Here is a 17345-nt window from a genome sequence, read left to right as displayed (position 1 = left end):
TCAGGGGAAAAAAATAGGTCTATGTTATAGGATGATATAAGGCCTCTTCTATCCTGAAATTTCCACCACTCTCTGTATCATTACTTTTCTTTGCTTGAAACTCTAATCCTTCTACTTTTATTACTTTTTAAAAAAAGTTTATTTCTTTACTTACAATTTAAATCTCCTTTCCTACAGAAAAGAGATGTTCCTGGTTGTAGGAGAAGGTCAGAAAAGAGAGTAGAAGATAAAAGCATGGAATTCCTATCCCCAAATTTATTTGGGTAACAAGAATGTCTCCTGAGAATCTTGAGAGGAAAGGACCTCAGAGGTCATTTAGTTTCACCCCCATCTGAAACTTGATTCCCCTCAATAATATCTCTCTAGTAAGTCATCCAGGTTTCTTTTGAAGACCTAAAGGGGAGGTCATCATTATTGTGAGGCAGCCCATTCTGGTTTTGGAGAGTTGCAATTATTAAGAAGTTTTTACTTGCATTGATCCCTGAGGCCTGTCTAATTCTGTAACTTATTTTTTTTTTGGCTAGGCAGTGGGGTTAAGTGACTTGCCCAGGGTCACACAGCTAGTAAGTGTTATGTATCTGAGGCAGGATTTGAACTCAGGTCCTTCTGAATCCAGGGCAAGTGCTCTATCCACTGCGCCACCTAGCTGCCCCTTCCATAACTTCTAAGTCACAGGAATTAGAGTTAGGAGGGACCATTTTCTCCTATTTCTGCTCTCTGGGCTTTTTAAAGCAAGTTTGATTTTTGCTTTCACATGATAGCCCTTCAGGCACTCTAAGTCAGCTTCTCTTTGGTAGGAAAGATAATCAAAACCTGACTGGCACTTGAAGAGTTGTGTCTGTCCAGATCTTTCTATCAGCTGGAAAAGAGTATATCAACTTTAGCTTTCATCAAACCTCTTTATGTTATTTTGTTGTTGTTTATATGGTCATATACCATGTAAGCATGAGATTATAGATCTTTAGCTGGAAGGAACATGGGAGGCCGTCTCATCCACCCGCTTCATGTTATAGATGAAGAAAGGGAAGCTGAGACGTTTCCAAGTGGGAACAAAAGAGAAGTACTTCAGCAAAGGTGCCCAGCATGAGCAGTCCCAGTTTTCTCATCTGTAATGTGATGAGGTTGGACTAGATGGCCTCCCAGACCCCTTCCAGTTCTGTGTCTAGCAGCCCACGATCACTGGCCTCATCATTAACAACAGTCACAGATAACACAAAAAAGTTGTATGTGTGGACCCTCGTTAGACACAAATTCACGTTAGAGAAGTTCAGAGTTGGGAGGGATGTAAGGTTCATCTAACCCAATACAAAGCAGCTACCCACCAAAGGGACTTGAAGGGCTCTAATGAGGGGGGAAACACACTAATCCCCCGGTGGGTCTCCTTTATCTTTGGATAGCTCTAATCATTAGGAAGTTTTCCTTATGTCAAGCCAAGCCTAAATTTGACTCTTGGCAATTTCCACCCATTGTTTCCAGTTCTGCCCTCTGGGACCAAACAGAGTAAGTCTAATCTTTCTTCCACATGCTAGCTCTTCACACACTTGAAGATAGCTGTCTTGTCACCCCTGAATTTTTTCTCTTAGAGGCTACCCATTCTATTCCCAGTTCCTTCAGTCAGTCTCCATATTGTACAATGCCGAGGCCTGTCACATTTTTGGTTGCCATCCTTCTGGACAGTCTCCAGCATATCATGTCCTTCCTCAAATGTAGGAGTGAGCACAGTGCCTCAGATGTGCTCTAACCAGGACAGAGTATAGCCCTATACCTTCATTTGTGTATTTCTGGCTGCTCTCTGATTCTCAATGCAGCTCCAGATCCCATTAGCTTTTCTGGTTGTCTTGTCACGATGTTGACTCTTATTGAACTTTCAGTTCACCAAAACCAGATTTTCTTAATGTAAACTGCTTCCCTACCCATCTTATACTTGTGAATTCAATTGTTTGGACTCAGGTGTAAGACCTTATGTTTATATTAAATTTTAGATTATTCAATTTGGCCCAGTTTTTTAGCCTGTTAGTATCTTTTTGAATCCATCAAGTGTGTTAGCCATTTTTTTTGGTTTCTTGTGCAAATTTAATAAGAATGCCATCTATGCCTTTACCTGAGTCATGATGAAAATAAGAACAGATCACTGGGGCACCCAACTGCAAATCTCCTTCCATGTTGTCATTGAGCCATTAATTGCTAGTCTTTCGTTTTGTCCATTGAATCACTTGAGTCCATTTAATTATATTATCATCCGACCCATATAACTGCATCTGTTCCATATATTTTGTTTTTATTCAGCAGAATTATACATATATATATTTATTTAAAAAATAAACCAATGGCTTGATTATTTAATTAATTTGGCACTGATGACTAGCTTTATATTGTTGTCTTTTCAGGTGAATGTGTCTTCTGATTAAAAACTCCAGTTGAGGCCAGGGATATATATCCTTCTCAGGGTCTAACACAAAGCTCATTATATAGTTGGGCCTCAATATATATCCAGAGATTTCTTTCTTAGAAGTAAGAATTATTTGAGAATTATAAGAGAGGCAGATAGATTAGTCATAGAGCCAGGAAGCCCTGGGTGAAGGTCCTGCCTCTGCCACATACTGACTATGTAATCTTGAGCAAATCACTTAACCTTCAAGTGCCTCATACAACTCTTATGTGGGCTTCAGAGAAGGTACACTCGTAGAGGAGTTTCTCGATAAGGGATGAAATCATAGATCCAGTTAAAAATAATGATGTGATCTTATAACTGTGAGGTATTTAGAGTTTCATTTTTTGATTTATAGAAGTTATAGAATAACTTTAAGCGTTGGTGAAGGACAGGAATAAAGTAATGGAAAATGGGATTCACTGACTTACTGGATCCTTACATAGTTTATTAGAAGTCTTAACATAGTGTGTGGCGGTATGTCTGTTCACACAAGTTAGCAATGGCACCCTCAGTACTATAATAGCCTTCATCACTATCTTCTCAAGGGCTACAGGAACAGTAACTGTCCCCCAAAGTGTAGATAACACTTTGCATATGTGGTGACATATACTGTGAAATTTATTCTTTAGAAGTTTTATAATTAAAATTGTTATTATGACTTTAGTACTTAAAGGATTTGTGGTTTTTTGGTGTAGATAAAACTCCCTTCACTCCACATTGCAGATTGCAAGCCTTTTGTGCTGTAGGAGCTCTGTGTGAGTTGCTTTGGCTGAGATAGTAATTACCAAGGTATAGCCATCTTGGTGATAAACTTTTCCAAAGTTATCTGGGCTGGACTTCAGAAGATCACCAGGCCTGTAGTTCAAGGTGTTTCAACATGGAAGGAAATGTCACAGCTTAGGTAGGTTGGAATTGCCTTCAAGAACTCAGGTTTAATTCTCTGTCCTAATGAGACATCAGAGTAGAACTAGAATGGTGTTATTTTGATACCTAATTGTTATTGAATTTTTTCTTTTTTATTTCTTTCCACCAAATCATTCTTAATGATTAATTTTTGTAGCATTAATGATAACATTTGAAAATTTTCAGCATCATTATTTGGGAAGAACTCTGTTGGAACTGAACTATATTTTGTTCTTTTGATGCTGCTTTTATATCACTTACATTTAAGTGAGGTAGGTTTCTGTTTTGAATCAAGTCAAATTATTTTTCAAAATCAAGAAAAGGTTTACAAATGGTTATTATATCTATCTTTTTTGGAGAGCTAAAGCTATAGGCTTGAATCAATCTGCCAGCAGAGGGCAGCCTTTCCCCACCCAGTCCTGGCCCTTTTGTATCACTTGGAGAGTGGAAACAATCCTTTAGCTCGCCTCAGTTGATTCATGTACATATCTTTGGTAATAAGAAATTCAAGCTAATTTGGTGTTTGGTATGGATAAGAGGTTGTTCTCTATTTCTGGCAGTTTAGTTTTCTGGCAAAGCCACTTAGAAAATAGAATCTTTTAAAGTCTTTTTTACTCAACCTTACATTTTCAGTTAATGTTCTGTTACATGGTTTTGTATAGTTATGGGCTGGGGATGAGTATCGTGTGTGTGTGTGTGTGTGTGGAGAGAGAGAGAGAGAGAGAGAGAGAGAGAGAGAGAGAGAGAGAGAGAGAGAGAGAGAGAGAGAGAAGATCTTTATTGTGTGCATGCTATACAAATGGCCATTATTGGGTGTACTGGTTGTGCAAAGTGTAATTTAAGGCACTGAGACACTGCTGGCCTCAATGAAATAGAGACATTTGGAGGAGAGATGGTGTAGGATTGAAGATGGTGAGTTCAGTTTTGAATGTGTTGAGTTTTGTGTCCTGATGGGACAACTAAACTTGAAAGAACATCTAAAAATCTCATTTTGTAAAATTAAGGAAAAAAATGGACTTGTTATACTGTTAATGTGTCTTTTTCTGTAGGTTTTGATTTTATGAAAGATGCCATTTAGTTACTTTAACTACATTTGACTCTAATTTACTTTTTTGAAATATTGTTTATTTTGGTTACAGGTTGATCATTTTGGATTTGATGTTAATTTGACATTTAAACAACGGTACTTAATAGCAGATCAATACTGGAAGAATGATAATGGTGCAGTACTTTTCTACACTGGAAATGAAGGGGACATTACATGGTTTTGCAAAAATACGGTATGCATAAGCTTATGAAACTTATCATGTTTATAAAATTTGCCTTTCTGAGAGGACTGGATGAAGGCAGGAATATGCAGATTCCATTTTAATTTGAAATGTTCTGTTTTATGTGTTTAGTGGTAACAACAAGCTAGAAGCTTACTTTTGTAGGATTATAGTTTTAGAACTAGAAGGGTACTTAAAGATTACCTAGTCCAAATCTCTTATTTTATATGTATTGGGGGGTTACACTTCAGGGAGCATGCATAGGGATGGGCATATAGGGGCCATCCCATAGAGCATGGGCCAGAGCTCCCATGGCAGTTTCTATGACAGGTATGACGGTGCTAAATTAGTTTGGTGCTTTGAATGATGAAGCAATCCCCTTACTGGCCACTGCTGACTCAGTGGTCCTTGAAAAGGAGTGACTCTGACCTTCACCTTCACACTACTCTTGTACACCCTCCTGCTGTCCCTCAGCAAGTCAGGCCCCTTTCACTCTTTCCCTGAGCAAATAGGAGCTAATGTGTATTTCTTCTGGTAAGCCAGGGCAGAGCTTGGAGTTACTCCTCCTGTCTGCAATCATCTCCAAGACAGGAATAGTTGTAGACGTTGGAGAAATTCTACAATTATTAAATGACATCTGTAAGATCATAGAATTTTGAGCTAGAAGGTACTGACCAGTCTACAACTATAGCATTCTGTTCTGTCTGAGGGACCTGAGACTTCTAGATCACTCACAAAGATGTCTGTAAGGCTAGAAATGTCCACCTCAGAGGCACTATTCAGTCATCCATACTCAGAAAAGAAGCAAAGCAGAAGAGGCAGCTACAAACCCAGGCCCAGGCTGGCATGGCCAGGACAGGAGCTTCAGCTGCCACCAGCTCACAGCCTTCATACTGCTAGGGTTGGAGAAGGGCCCAATTTCTATTCTCCCATAGTAGCATTTAGAAAAACTAGAACTTTGTATTTTTTATAGGAAGACATGCAAATCTAATTATGTTGTAATTGTACAGAAGCCAGAAATTTGAATTTTGTTTTTTGTTTTTATTATAATTATAAGAAATTAAGGAATTATATTAAAATTAATCAGAGGATCTCAAAAAAAATACCTTTTCATTTACTTGTCAGCTCTATGGTCTTGAGTAAATCACCCAGCCACTTGGAGCCTAAATTTATTCATATTTGGGCATAATTCCTATTCTCCTTACCTCACAGTGTAATTGTGCAGTTCAAGTGAGATAAGTTATACAAACTTTTGTAAACTATGATATGTTGTTCAAATGTGAGGGGTTGTGCTTGTCTAAAAGCTATTCAGTTGTATTAGATCACCTGATAAAGGAATTAAGCTCATCTTTCTTCTAGGAATTCTCTTTGGCTCCTTTATGCCCCTTCTCAGACCTGATTGTTCTTCTCTAGGAGCCCACTTATATGATTTTTCTACCTCCATGAAGCATCTTGACCTCGTGGCAAGAACTGGACTTTGAGTCCGAGGATCTGGGCTTCAAACTCACCTATCTGTGTAATCTTTGATAAGTCACTTGTTTTCTCGGGGCCTCAGTTTCCTTATCTAGTCAGATTAGATGAAGACTAAGATCCCTTCTGGTGCTAAATCCTATGATCCTGTGCATGTCATTTAATATTTGAATTACTAAAATGTAAGTATGTACGTATATATCTATGTGTGTATACATACATACACATATACACAGATATCTTCTTGGTCAGTCATTTCAGTCGTGCATGATTTTTTGTGACCCCATTTGAGGTTTTCTTGGCAAAGGTACTGGAGTGGTGTGCCATTTCCTTCTCCAGCTTATTTTATAGATGAGGAAACTGAGGCAGACAGGGTTGAGTGACTTGCCCATGGTCACCCAGCTAGTAAGTGTCTGAAACCAGATTTGAACTCAGAAAGATGAGTCTTCCTCGACTCCAGGCCTGGCACTCTATTCACTGCACTACCTAGGTGCCCCATGTGTGTATATGTATGTATGTATGTATGTATGTATACACACACACACACACACACACATATATATATATATGTACACACACGTACATATAAACTAGTCTTTTGACATTGAGAACAGGTCATTATATTTTAGTTTATGGCTGGTAAATTTTATTTTCAGGTTTATAGACTGCACTTGACAGTATAGCCAGTCTTGGGTTGAAAGCATCTATCTGACAAACGACTGTACATTGTAAGGGGGTGCTCCGTATTGCCCCGCTCCACCCCAACCATACTGAAACCCTCTGCCACTGCCAGGGGAGCAGTCGTGAATTGTGACACTACCTTCCATTTGTAAAATGTTTTATAAAAGTTTTCCAAGTACTTCCACAAATGTTTGTTCTCTATTAGGTAAGAAGGACATACATTACTTCCATGTGGGAAAAAAAAAACAACAACCTTTAATCTTTTAGAGAATTTTGTTGGTTAGAGAATAGTGAAAAGAAGAATGAGCTATAAAAAAGCAGGGGCTGTATACACTCTCAGACTGGACTGATCTGTTTATTTTGTGGTGTCCTGTCTCCAAATCTTTTCCAACATAGTGCTGGCAGCCTCTTCCCCTCCATCACATGGCTCCTGAAATTGTACCAATTAATGATTCCTGTAGGTTAACAACCATCGTATTAAAGATGAACACTTTTCTGAAGCGTGAGGGTCTACCTGTACTAATGTGAATCAGTTCAGACTTTGGATCACATTTTCAGTGTCTCAGTTACCTCTTTTTTGAATGGAGAAACTTATTCTATTTCCCAGATCTATCTGTTTTATTCTCAGGAAGTTATTAGATCAGGCAAATACACACTTTAAGGATCTGTGATTTATTAAAGGTATGGGTATGCCTTTTACCAATATAGATTGCAATTCCTCTCTACTTTAGAAGGTGGTTCTTGTGAATTTCTGTGATTCTTGCCCCCAAATAAAATTATCACCCAATGGCTAAGCTTCTGGTGATGAGCTTCATGGAATTTTAGTCAGTTTGGTCGTCTGGTCCAAAAGATGATAGTCTTTTGACAAGCCCGTATTTGATGCCTTTCTCACTTGGTAGAATTTGCCAGAGTTTGCATTCTGCTATAATACCATTCTAGAAGCCAGGGTCGTCTCTGTGCCATGATGAGGCAATGGAGGAGGCAGCCATGAAAGGGAATACAATTTATTTATTTATTCTCTGCATGGGTCCTGGATGGGGAAATTGGATGCTTTCCCAGCTCCTCAGTCAAATCTTCTCAGTCTAAGGCGTCGTGATTGTTTTAGACCAAAATCCCAGAATGCTGTACACACATATTCAAATGTTAAGTACAAAAACACATTATAAAAGCTAATTACATTATGTTTTTTGAACTTTCTAAGCTTTACAATTAGTATGAATAATTGGGAATTGACTGTATATCTAATTCAGTCAGGGGCATATTGAAGTACTGGTATTCCTATGTAGGACTAACTATTTTCACATGGCCAGTCACTCCTAATCTTCTTGACCCTGTTTATGTATTTGGAATGAAGGAAACATCGGTCTCTGGTTTTGTTATGTACGGTGAATATGAATGTTTGAACTTGTTTATAAAGGTTTCCTTTCAAGAGAGAATGGGAAAAGGTAGGAAACAGCTGATTACATCTTTTAAAAGATGTCTTGTTCTATAGTTTTTATTAATTTGTTTGAAAAAAAATGAACTTAACCCTCATCCTGAACTATTGACGTAGATTTATTTCCACTTTCCTCCTCTACTCTAATCAGAGACGAGTATTAGTGTATGAGAGTATTGTACCCCCCTTTACACAAAAGTGCATACATATGCTTATATACATACTTCTATGCTTGTGTGTGCATATTTATAACTATATGTACACATCCTGTCTCTACTATTTACTCTCTCTTTGACATTGGACAAGTCATTTCCCCTCTTTGGCCCTCGCTTTCTTCCCAAAAATGTTGAACTAGATGATTCCTGAGTTCACTTTCAGTTTTTAATTCCCATGTGTATACATACATGGGTAAACATACAGCATACGTATACACACACTTAACAGGGTAATTGGATAATAGGGTGAGAATGTGGCTCGGTGGGTTGGGGAGAATGTATGTGGGTAATGAACTAAGCTAAGGAAGAAGGACCGTTTAGTAGGTGACTGCTTGTAATTAGATAGATGGCAAAGAGAGTAAGCGATCATTGGAGTAATAACAGAATATGTTTGTAGATACTGGATTAAACTCAACCAGATGGGTTGAACTAGTCTAATAGTTTTTTTCAGTAAAAAAGGTGGGAGTCTTAGACTTCATTAAAGCACATTAGTATATTAAAGAATAAATTATATTTACCTTTTCTCTTTTATTTTGGAGTCCCCAAAGTGGATGTTTTAAAATTTTCCAATTTAATAGGCCTACATTCCTGACTGAGGACTTACAATCCTTCATGCTCATTCATTAATATTTCTATAATGGTTCAAATATAGCTTAATATCTATACTCCCTCCACCTTTGGCTTATAAATATCTATGAGAGTGGGAACTATCTTCAGCATTCTCAATGATTCCCTGAAACATCTAGTAATATTTTTTGACTGGATCTTTTACTTACACGGATCATTCTGTTGTGGGTCAAAATCAGAGGCTGGGATAATTGGCAAATTGCAGTAATTTTAAATGATCACATTATAATATGAATGTAGTGATCAAAAGTGAGGTCCAGAGCTTTCATTCATCTGTAGAACAGGCATAAACCAAGCAACTTCTTGGAGTGCTTAAGGAATTACATTTTCAAAATAGATCTTTTTAGATCTCTTGTACATGCATTTAGTTTTTTTCTTAGAGCCAGTTGTTATCTTGTGTATTTATAAACTGTTTCTAGGGCTTCATGTGGGATGTGGCCGAGGAGCTAAAAGCCATGTTGGTGTTTGCTGAACATCGCTACTATGGAGAATCCTTACCCTTTGGTAACCTGTCATTCAGTGTAAGTGTATGTTTATTAACTTGGAGAAACTGTTTAATGAAGCTCAGGAGACTTGGTTTCTTGTCCCAGTTTTGCCAGTAACTAGTGCTTCTTGGGGTGGGGGGCAGGACATTTTTCCTACTGCTTATGTTGCAAGACATTTCCTTCCTGTCTCCCTTCCAGAAGAGGTGGATTAGTCCGTCATCAATCCAGAGGCTTCAGTTGGCTGTAACCCAAATGAGGCATTCCCGACCCTCAGCAACAGGGCCACTCTGTGTTCAGACCTGCCCATCACTGGTCCAGTTTGCAAAAGGAGCTTTATACCCTGAAGATTAGTTAATTAAGACATCTCGTTATTATAACACTAAAAAAAATCATTATTTACTGATCTGAAATAATATATACACTATTATTTGTTGATCTACAAAACCATTTGATTGATAGGAGGTTAATGGGCCTTAAAAACAGTTTGGGAAACTATGTGATTATTTTGGATTAAAAAAAAAACAAACCTCATCCATGCATCACGTACTCAGAGAATATATGCTCTATTACCAAAATTGCATAATTTTATAAAATGCTATGTATGTTGTCATTAGAGATGATTCTCCTCTATCATTCATTTATACAGTCACAAAATTTGTGGTATCAGCAAAATGAGGGAAGTTGTATAATATCCTATTAGAATTAGAAAATATGTTTTAATCAGCTGTATATTTCCATGAAGTGATGAAGCAAGAACAGTAGTATTTGGAGGTCAGAAGTCAGGCCACAAGGAGGATTTCAGAAGAAATGTAGAAGGGGAACCAAGTGAATAAATAGGTGGTCTAAAAGGGATAGGAAATCATGAAGTACAGGACTATACCTCCTGATTCAGGAGGGTGGCACAAAGGGCAAATATCCTGGAGAAATGATAACAGCAAAAAAATGGAGATGAAAACTAAGAAGGAAGATAACATAAAACTTGTGAAGGAAGCTCCATACAATAATGGGAGTCAAGCAAAAAGGTAGGCATGCAGCTGTCACCTAGACTGGTAAATATGTGATCATAAAGTTGTAAAGCAGGGGTTCTTGACTTGAGGTCTATGAACTTGCTTAATATTTTGATAGCTATCTCAACTTAACTGGCTTCCTTTATTATCCTATATGTTTTATTTTATGTATTTAAAAATATAACTCTGAGAAAGGGTCCTTTGGCTTCACCAGACTGCCAAAGGGACTCATGACACAAAAATGGTTAAGAACTCCTATTCTAGTTTACCTCCCTACCTCTCTGGACACCCAGGCTCTATAGAAGGTGGCTTACATGTGCTGGCCCCAGAGGTCCTTTTGGTAGTTACTAAGGGCATGCAGCTGCCCTTAGAAATTGACCAGGATCCTAAGCATGTTCCAGGATGATATGGTTGGTTCTACGAAAATGGAAATTTCTCTGTCTCATGTTGATCAATTGATCAGCCCTGTAAAGCAGGGTTTAATTAATAAATTTGGTCCTACTAACATTATTTTGTACGACCATTTTAAAGGATATGTGGTATTGGAATACCTTTAGGAATTAAAAAAAAAACTTAATAAGTAATAGTACCTATCACTGAGACATTTATTCAAGAGTCTGTTACATTGTTGATTGTGGTCTTGAAGAAACTATGAAAACATGCCAATACTTAATGAATCTGTGATCACATTGATGTGAGTATTCCCTTACTTTGTTGTAGTTTGCAAATTGACCAAACTTTTTTGTCTTCTTCACTTTTTTTCACTCTGTCATATAGAGGTCCATAGCATATCTACCCAGTCTGTAGGAGACCTTCTTCAAGTCTTTTTATGTGAAAAAATATTTAAAGATGAACTATTTTGCAGATATAGTAATTAGAAAGCTGTGGTAATCTCTGCCATAGTTTACACTTTGTAGCCCCTGGGGGCCTAGCCCAGAGCCTTTGGTGAGACCACAAGCACTTAAGTGCTTGGCTTTGTGCTAAGCACTGGGAATACATACAAGCAGAAAAAAAAAGACCTTTCATACCCTCAAGGAGCTTCCATTCTAAAGGGGGGGGGGAACAGAAAAGAATCTGAAAAGGGAGGTGGGGAGAACTGAAGGTATCTAGTTTGGGCATAGTAGAGAAAGCCCAAAGGAGAGTCATCAGGGGAGCTTGGGGAAAAAATGAAGACTGGTGTGGGGAGGGAAAGGGGGGCTGAGCTGTCCTAACTAAAATAGAGGTTCTAGGAGGAACCAGTTCATTAAAGGGAGAGGCAGTTAGTTCCTCAATAAATATTTGATAGCTTAATTAAACTAACATGGTAGCTTGGGAAATTTTTCTAGGATTACATGACAAGTTCAGCTATTTTTGTCTAATGTTCTGGAGTGTGTCTTTAGAACTTAATTTGTCAGTAACTATATGAAGCTTTCTTCATCTTTATGAAAAACCCTGCACATTTAGACCTTGTGCAATTTTAAACTTGATTTTAGATGTGATGAATTTGATCTGTAATCTTTTTGGTAAAATTTATTTTCCCAACTTAAATCAGTTTCAGTCCTCAGTCAGTAAATAAACATTTGTTAAGCACCTACTGTGTGCCAGGCACTGTGCTAAGCCTTGGGGATACAAAGAAAGGCAGACAGTCCCTGTGCTCAAGGAGCTCACAGCCTAATAGGGGAGACAACATGCAAACAGCTTTGTACAGAAGAGCTATATACAAGATAAATTGGAGCTAATAGAGGGAAAATGCCAGAATTGGGGGGATTGGGAAAGGATCTTGACTTTCTCATCTAAATATCAATTTTTTTCATTTGTCAGAATCTGATAAGAATATGCTTTGACTAATTGCATAATGAAGTTACTTTAAATTTTTTTATGAATCAGCTTTTGCCCTGTGTATATTTTGTTTCTTTGATGAACACTACCAAAGCTTCACAGGATAAAAGTATCCTAGACCTTTTCTTTAAAGACATAGTAACACTGATATGTAACTGAAACTTAATCGATAACAAAGATATTAAGTCTAAGTATCATATATATGTGCTGTTTCATTACCCCAAAATACTTTAGCAATAGCAGTTGTTTAATTAAGGATACTAATTGCATTGATCAGCCACCTTGACTGGATTGAACAAAATTCTCAGTGATCTTTTGTTTCTTATCTAGATTAAAGCTGTGCTTTATTTGCCATTTATAGTGCTATTTGTGATTTTTCTTTAGGATTCCAAGCACTTGAATTATCTGACATCAGAGCAGGCTCTGGCTGACTTTGCAGTTTTAATTGAATACTTGAAAAAAACAATCCCAGGTGCTAAAAACAGTCCAGTCATTGCTATAGGAGGCTCGTATGGAGGGATGCTTGCTGCTTGGTTCAGAATGAAATATCCTCATATAGTAATTGGGTGAGTGCAAACCCAGTGAATAGTAGTACATCTTAAAGATTTTAAATGCAAATCTAATTTATATTAAAATTTGTTCATTCTAATCTGTATTGTAAATCTCAGTTTAGATTTCTTCAATGAATATTTTTTCCTTATTTAAACATCTGCACAATCTCATCTAACATTTTAAAGTTAGAATTCTACAAACTAATCTTTTTCTCTTTTTCCCTATTCCTTTTTTCCCACTTTTTATGTTTTTCCTTTAATTATTCAGAGCTCTTGCAGCCTCTGCTCCCATCTGGCAATTTACGGATTTGGTCTCTTGTGGAAAATTTTTTGAAATTGTAACCAATGATTTCAAGAAAAGTGGCTCTGAGTGTTCAGAAACTATCCAGAGTTCCTGGAAAGCAATTGATAGGCTGACATCCACAGGTAAGTATGTGAAATTGATTTTCCAAGTCAAATAGAAGACTTTTTAAAAGTTTAAAACTCACATCAATTGTTGCTGATTTTTATTAAGAACCAGAAATTTGGTCTGAAAAAAGATTTTGAATTATAGAATGATGTTGTACATACTTGTTTTTTCCTGATTTTTAATGGATACTTTTCTAGTCCCCTGAAATCCCTTGCTTACATTAAGCATGGCTATCTGATTGACAGGTATAGCAAAGAGTCTCATATGAAGCAGATTCAATTTCAGTTCAACAGATTTTATTAATCTCTTTCTATGTTCAAGATACTGTGGTTAACAATGAACCAGTTCCTGCTGTCAAGGAGATTTTTAATTTAGTAGGGGACTTAAGTCATACTTTTTCTCAAAACTTCAGATGTGTGATTTCAACAATTTGAATATTCTCATTACCAATGCAGATCAAAATCTGCTTTCCTCCTCTACCTCCTCTCCTTTCCCTAATCTCCCATCCCCTTACTCACCTTAGTAGATGGCCTATGTAAGTTGCTGTGACTCCAAAAAATTCATCTAATGGCTTACTTTCTGGTGATGACATTTTCAAAACAGTACTAAGCTGGACCTTGGAAACAAACATGCAGCTTGTTATTGCACTTGCTTTTGAAACCTTTCCAGACTGACCTACTGAGATTATGCCCTGCTGGCATAGTCTTCAAGAACCTAGGGTCACCTCTATTCCACAGTGAGGCATTGGAGTAAGATATACCCAAGACAGGAAGGAATTATGGACAGTGGGATGGGGAGGAAGAGGAGAGGGAATCAGAAAAAACTCTAAGGAACAGGTGACATTTGAATTGGACCATGAATGATGGGTAGGACTTTTAAAATTGGGAATGGGAGAAGGCAGTCCAGGTAAAGTAATATGAAGAAAGACATTTAGGTAGGAGACCATTGGGCATATTTAGGAAACAACAGGCTGTTCAAAATAGCCAAAGCATAGGATGTGTGAAGGTAGACAGTGGGCAACGTGACTTCCAAGTTGAGACCAGAGTATGTAGAACCTAGAATATCATGCAAAGGAACTTGGACTTCATTCTGTAGACAGTAGGGAGTCTGCATCATCAGACTGGCATGTTAATAGGTTTTTCCTTAAATTACTTTAGCAGCAGCACATAGAATATATTGGAACAAGGACTAACTGGAGTTAAAAGTATTGATTAGAAGGTTAATGCTTTAGTCTAAGTGAGAGCTAATGAGGGCCTGAATTAAGAGTGTAGCAGTGCGGGTGAAAGGAACAAGATAGATGCAAGAAAGATTTGGAAATTAAATTAATAGTACTTAATGACTAATTGAATGTGTTGTAGGGTCAACGACAAGAGAAGATAACTGATCTTTTGTGCTTAGGTGACGAGGAGAATGGTGACGCCAATCACAAAGATAAGAAAGGTAGAAAGAAGAACAAGAAGGATTTTTTATTGTTTTTGGCTGTGTTGAATTTGAGGTGCTTGTAATAGAGATGTCAAATGGGCAGTTGTAAATATGAATCTGGAGTTGACGTTGGTACTGGATGTAAGATATGAGAATCATTTAAGAGAGATGATAGTGGAGGCTCTGGCAGTTGATGAGGTTGCCTAGGGCAAGAATATAAAGATAGGTGAGGAAAGAGGACCAACAATTGTAGCTTTGAAAGGGGAGAAAGAGGAAAACAAATTAATGAAAGGAGGCAGCAATAAAAGTTAGAGGGGTAGGAGGAAAAACTAAACGTTGTCACAGAAGCTAAGGGAGGAGTATGTTTCAAGGAAGTCGTGATCAGGGGAAAATGCTGGAGAAAAGTCAAGGATGAGAACTAAAAAAAAAAGCCAATGAATTTGGCTGTTAGGTCATTGGTGATTTTAAGACAGTTTTTGGAGAATGGAAAATGTTAGAACATAATTACAAGGTATTGAAGAAGTGGTTTGAGAAGCAAAGGTGGGTAGAGGCAGCTAAGTATAGACTATTTTAAGAAGTTTTTTCTTTTAGTGAAAGTGGGGTGAGAGATGAAACAGTAGCTTAACAGGATAGAGAAAAGGAATTTTTTTTAAATGATAAGGGGAAATTACATCTTTCTTCCAAAGTGTAAAAAGTCAATGGAGAGAAATTATTGCAATAGTCTGCTGGTGGATCTGCCTGCCTCAAGTCCATCCCCACTACAATCCATCTTCTATTCAGCCATTAGAGTGATTTTCCTAAAATGCAAGTCAGATCATGTCACCTCAGTAAACTCCAGTGGCTTCCTGTTGCATCCAGGAGCAAATATAAAATGCTGTGTTTGGCATTCAGAGCCCTTCATAACCCAGCTCTGTCCTCTTCTAGTCTTCTTACATCTTACTCCTTGACTCGTACCCTTCAATCCAGTGACACTAGCTTCCTGGCTGTCCCACGAACAGGACACTCCATTTCTTGGCTCTGGCCATTCTCTCTGGCTGTCCCCCATGCCTGAAATGCTCTCCCTCCTCTGCTGTGACCACTGACCTCCCTGGCTTCTTGAAGTCCCAACTAAAATCCCACCCTCTATAAGGAACTTTCCTAACCCTTCATAATTCCTTCTTTTAATTTAAAAATTTAGTGCTTTCCTTCTTTTAATTTTTTTCCTACTTATCCTACATATAGCATGCTTTGTATGTATTTGTTTGCATGTTGTCTCCCTCATTAGATGGTGAGCTCCTTTAGGGCAGGGACTATCTTTTCCTTCTTTTTGTGTCCTCAGTGCTTAACACAGTGACATTAAACATTAAGGAAACAGGAGATGCTTATTGTTTATTGATTCACTGACTAACTGATTAAAAATGTTAGAAAGAAGGGGTTCTTCATGGTGCAAGGTCATTGGAGGATGAGATCATTGAAGGACATCAGAACGAGGAAATGGGCAGAGGGATTGCCATTGGAAATGGAGAGACTTCTTCCTCTGGACAGCAGGGAGGTGGGGAGAGAAGAGATGCCATGCAGAAAATTTCTGTGGGAATGAGGACTGCATGGTGATGGGTTGAAAGAAAAGAAGATAAAGGAGCTTGTATTTGATAGCCTTTATCTGAAGCAGCTGGGCAGCACAGTGGACAGAAGGCTAAGTCTGGAGTCAGAAAGTCCTGAGTACAGATCTGGCCTCAGATACTTACTAGCTGTGTGACCTGACACTGGGCAACTCAATTAACCTCTGTCTGCCTCAGTTTCCTCAATTGTAAAATGGGGATAATAGTACCTACCTCCTAGAATTGCTGTGAAAATCAAATGAAATGATATTTGTGAAGTGCTTAGCATAATCTCTGATACGTAGCAGGGGCTATGGGCTGATAAACCCTTGTTCCCTCCCTCTCTTCTAAAGTAAGAAGACAGTGATGGGGTAAGAGGTGACATTGCTGCTTTGACGATAGTTTGAAGAATCACTCATCAGTTTCTAAAGTTAACTCCTTGGAGCTCTGGGTAGGTATGTTATGTACATTACCATAAATGTGAGTAAATGAATATGTAGGTGCATTGAAAACAACTGGCTAGGTAGCAGGAATTTGTAGTGGCACTAATCAGAAATGTTATGTAACTTTGCCCCCGTGTGCTTAAGCATTGTTGGAGAAAGAATTGTTGATGTAGTGTACTCAGGCTTAGAATTGGCAAGGATGGGTGCTGTGGTTGAAAATAACAGGGATGAAGAATTTTAGGATGCTGGTGAAGTAATAGCTGGATTGGCTATGAATATAAGTTGGGAAATAAGCAAGCTGGTAGGGATCAAGAGAATGAAAGTTATGATGAGAGCAAATAGCTGGTTCAATAGGAGTGAGGTAGTTGTCTTTTGAGAAGGGAATTTCAAAGTTTATATTTGTGGAAGTGGAGACATTTTGAGTGATGACAAGGTCCAAGGTGTGGGTGAAGTAAAGCAAATATATGAAAGTCATTAGAGTTATGGAGATAGAGAAACCATGAGCACAAAGTATTGGAAATGCCATCAAAGATCAGTAAAAGTTGAAGTCAACAAGGATGGTGGTAGGAGTTAGTACAGAAAGAGAGAAATGCTGAAGTTGTT

The 17345-nt window shown here is 37.9% G+C and overlaps 1 protein-coding gene across 10 annotated transcripts in view; it reads left to right on the top strand.

Moving 5' to 3' along the window:
- The window catches only part of PRCP (prolylcarboxypeptidase), a 94693-nt gene that overhangs the window by 51609 nt on the left and 25739 nt on the right, over positions 1–17345 (top strand). For all 10 annotated transcript variants that reach the window (XM_078156945.1, XM_078156947.1, XM_078156948.1 and 7 more), the window contains 4 exons: positions 4474–4614; positions 9450–9551; positions 12725–12906; positions 13160–13317. In XM_078156945.1, coding sequence (XP_078013071.1) covers positions 4474–4614; positions 9450–9551; positions 12725–12906; positions 13160–13317 — 583 coding nt within the window. The remainder of the gene's footprint in view (positions 1–4473; positions 4615–9449; positions 9552–12724; positions 12907–13159; positions 13318–17345) is intronic.

This window comes from Phascolarctos cinereus, unplaced genomic scaffold (genome assembly GCF_003287225.1).
Source record: "Phascolarctos cinereus isolate Bilbo 61053 unplaced genomic scaffold, phaCin_HiC Scaffold_726;HRSCAF=1367, whole genome shotgun sequence".
NCBI classification, from domain to species: Eukaryota; Metazoa; Chordata; class Mammalia; order Diprotodontia; family Phascolarctidae; genus Phascolarctos; species Phascolarctos cinereus.
The sequence above is the reverse complement of the archived record's forward strand: the minus strand, read 5'-3'. Positions and strand labels throughout refer to the sequence as shown.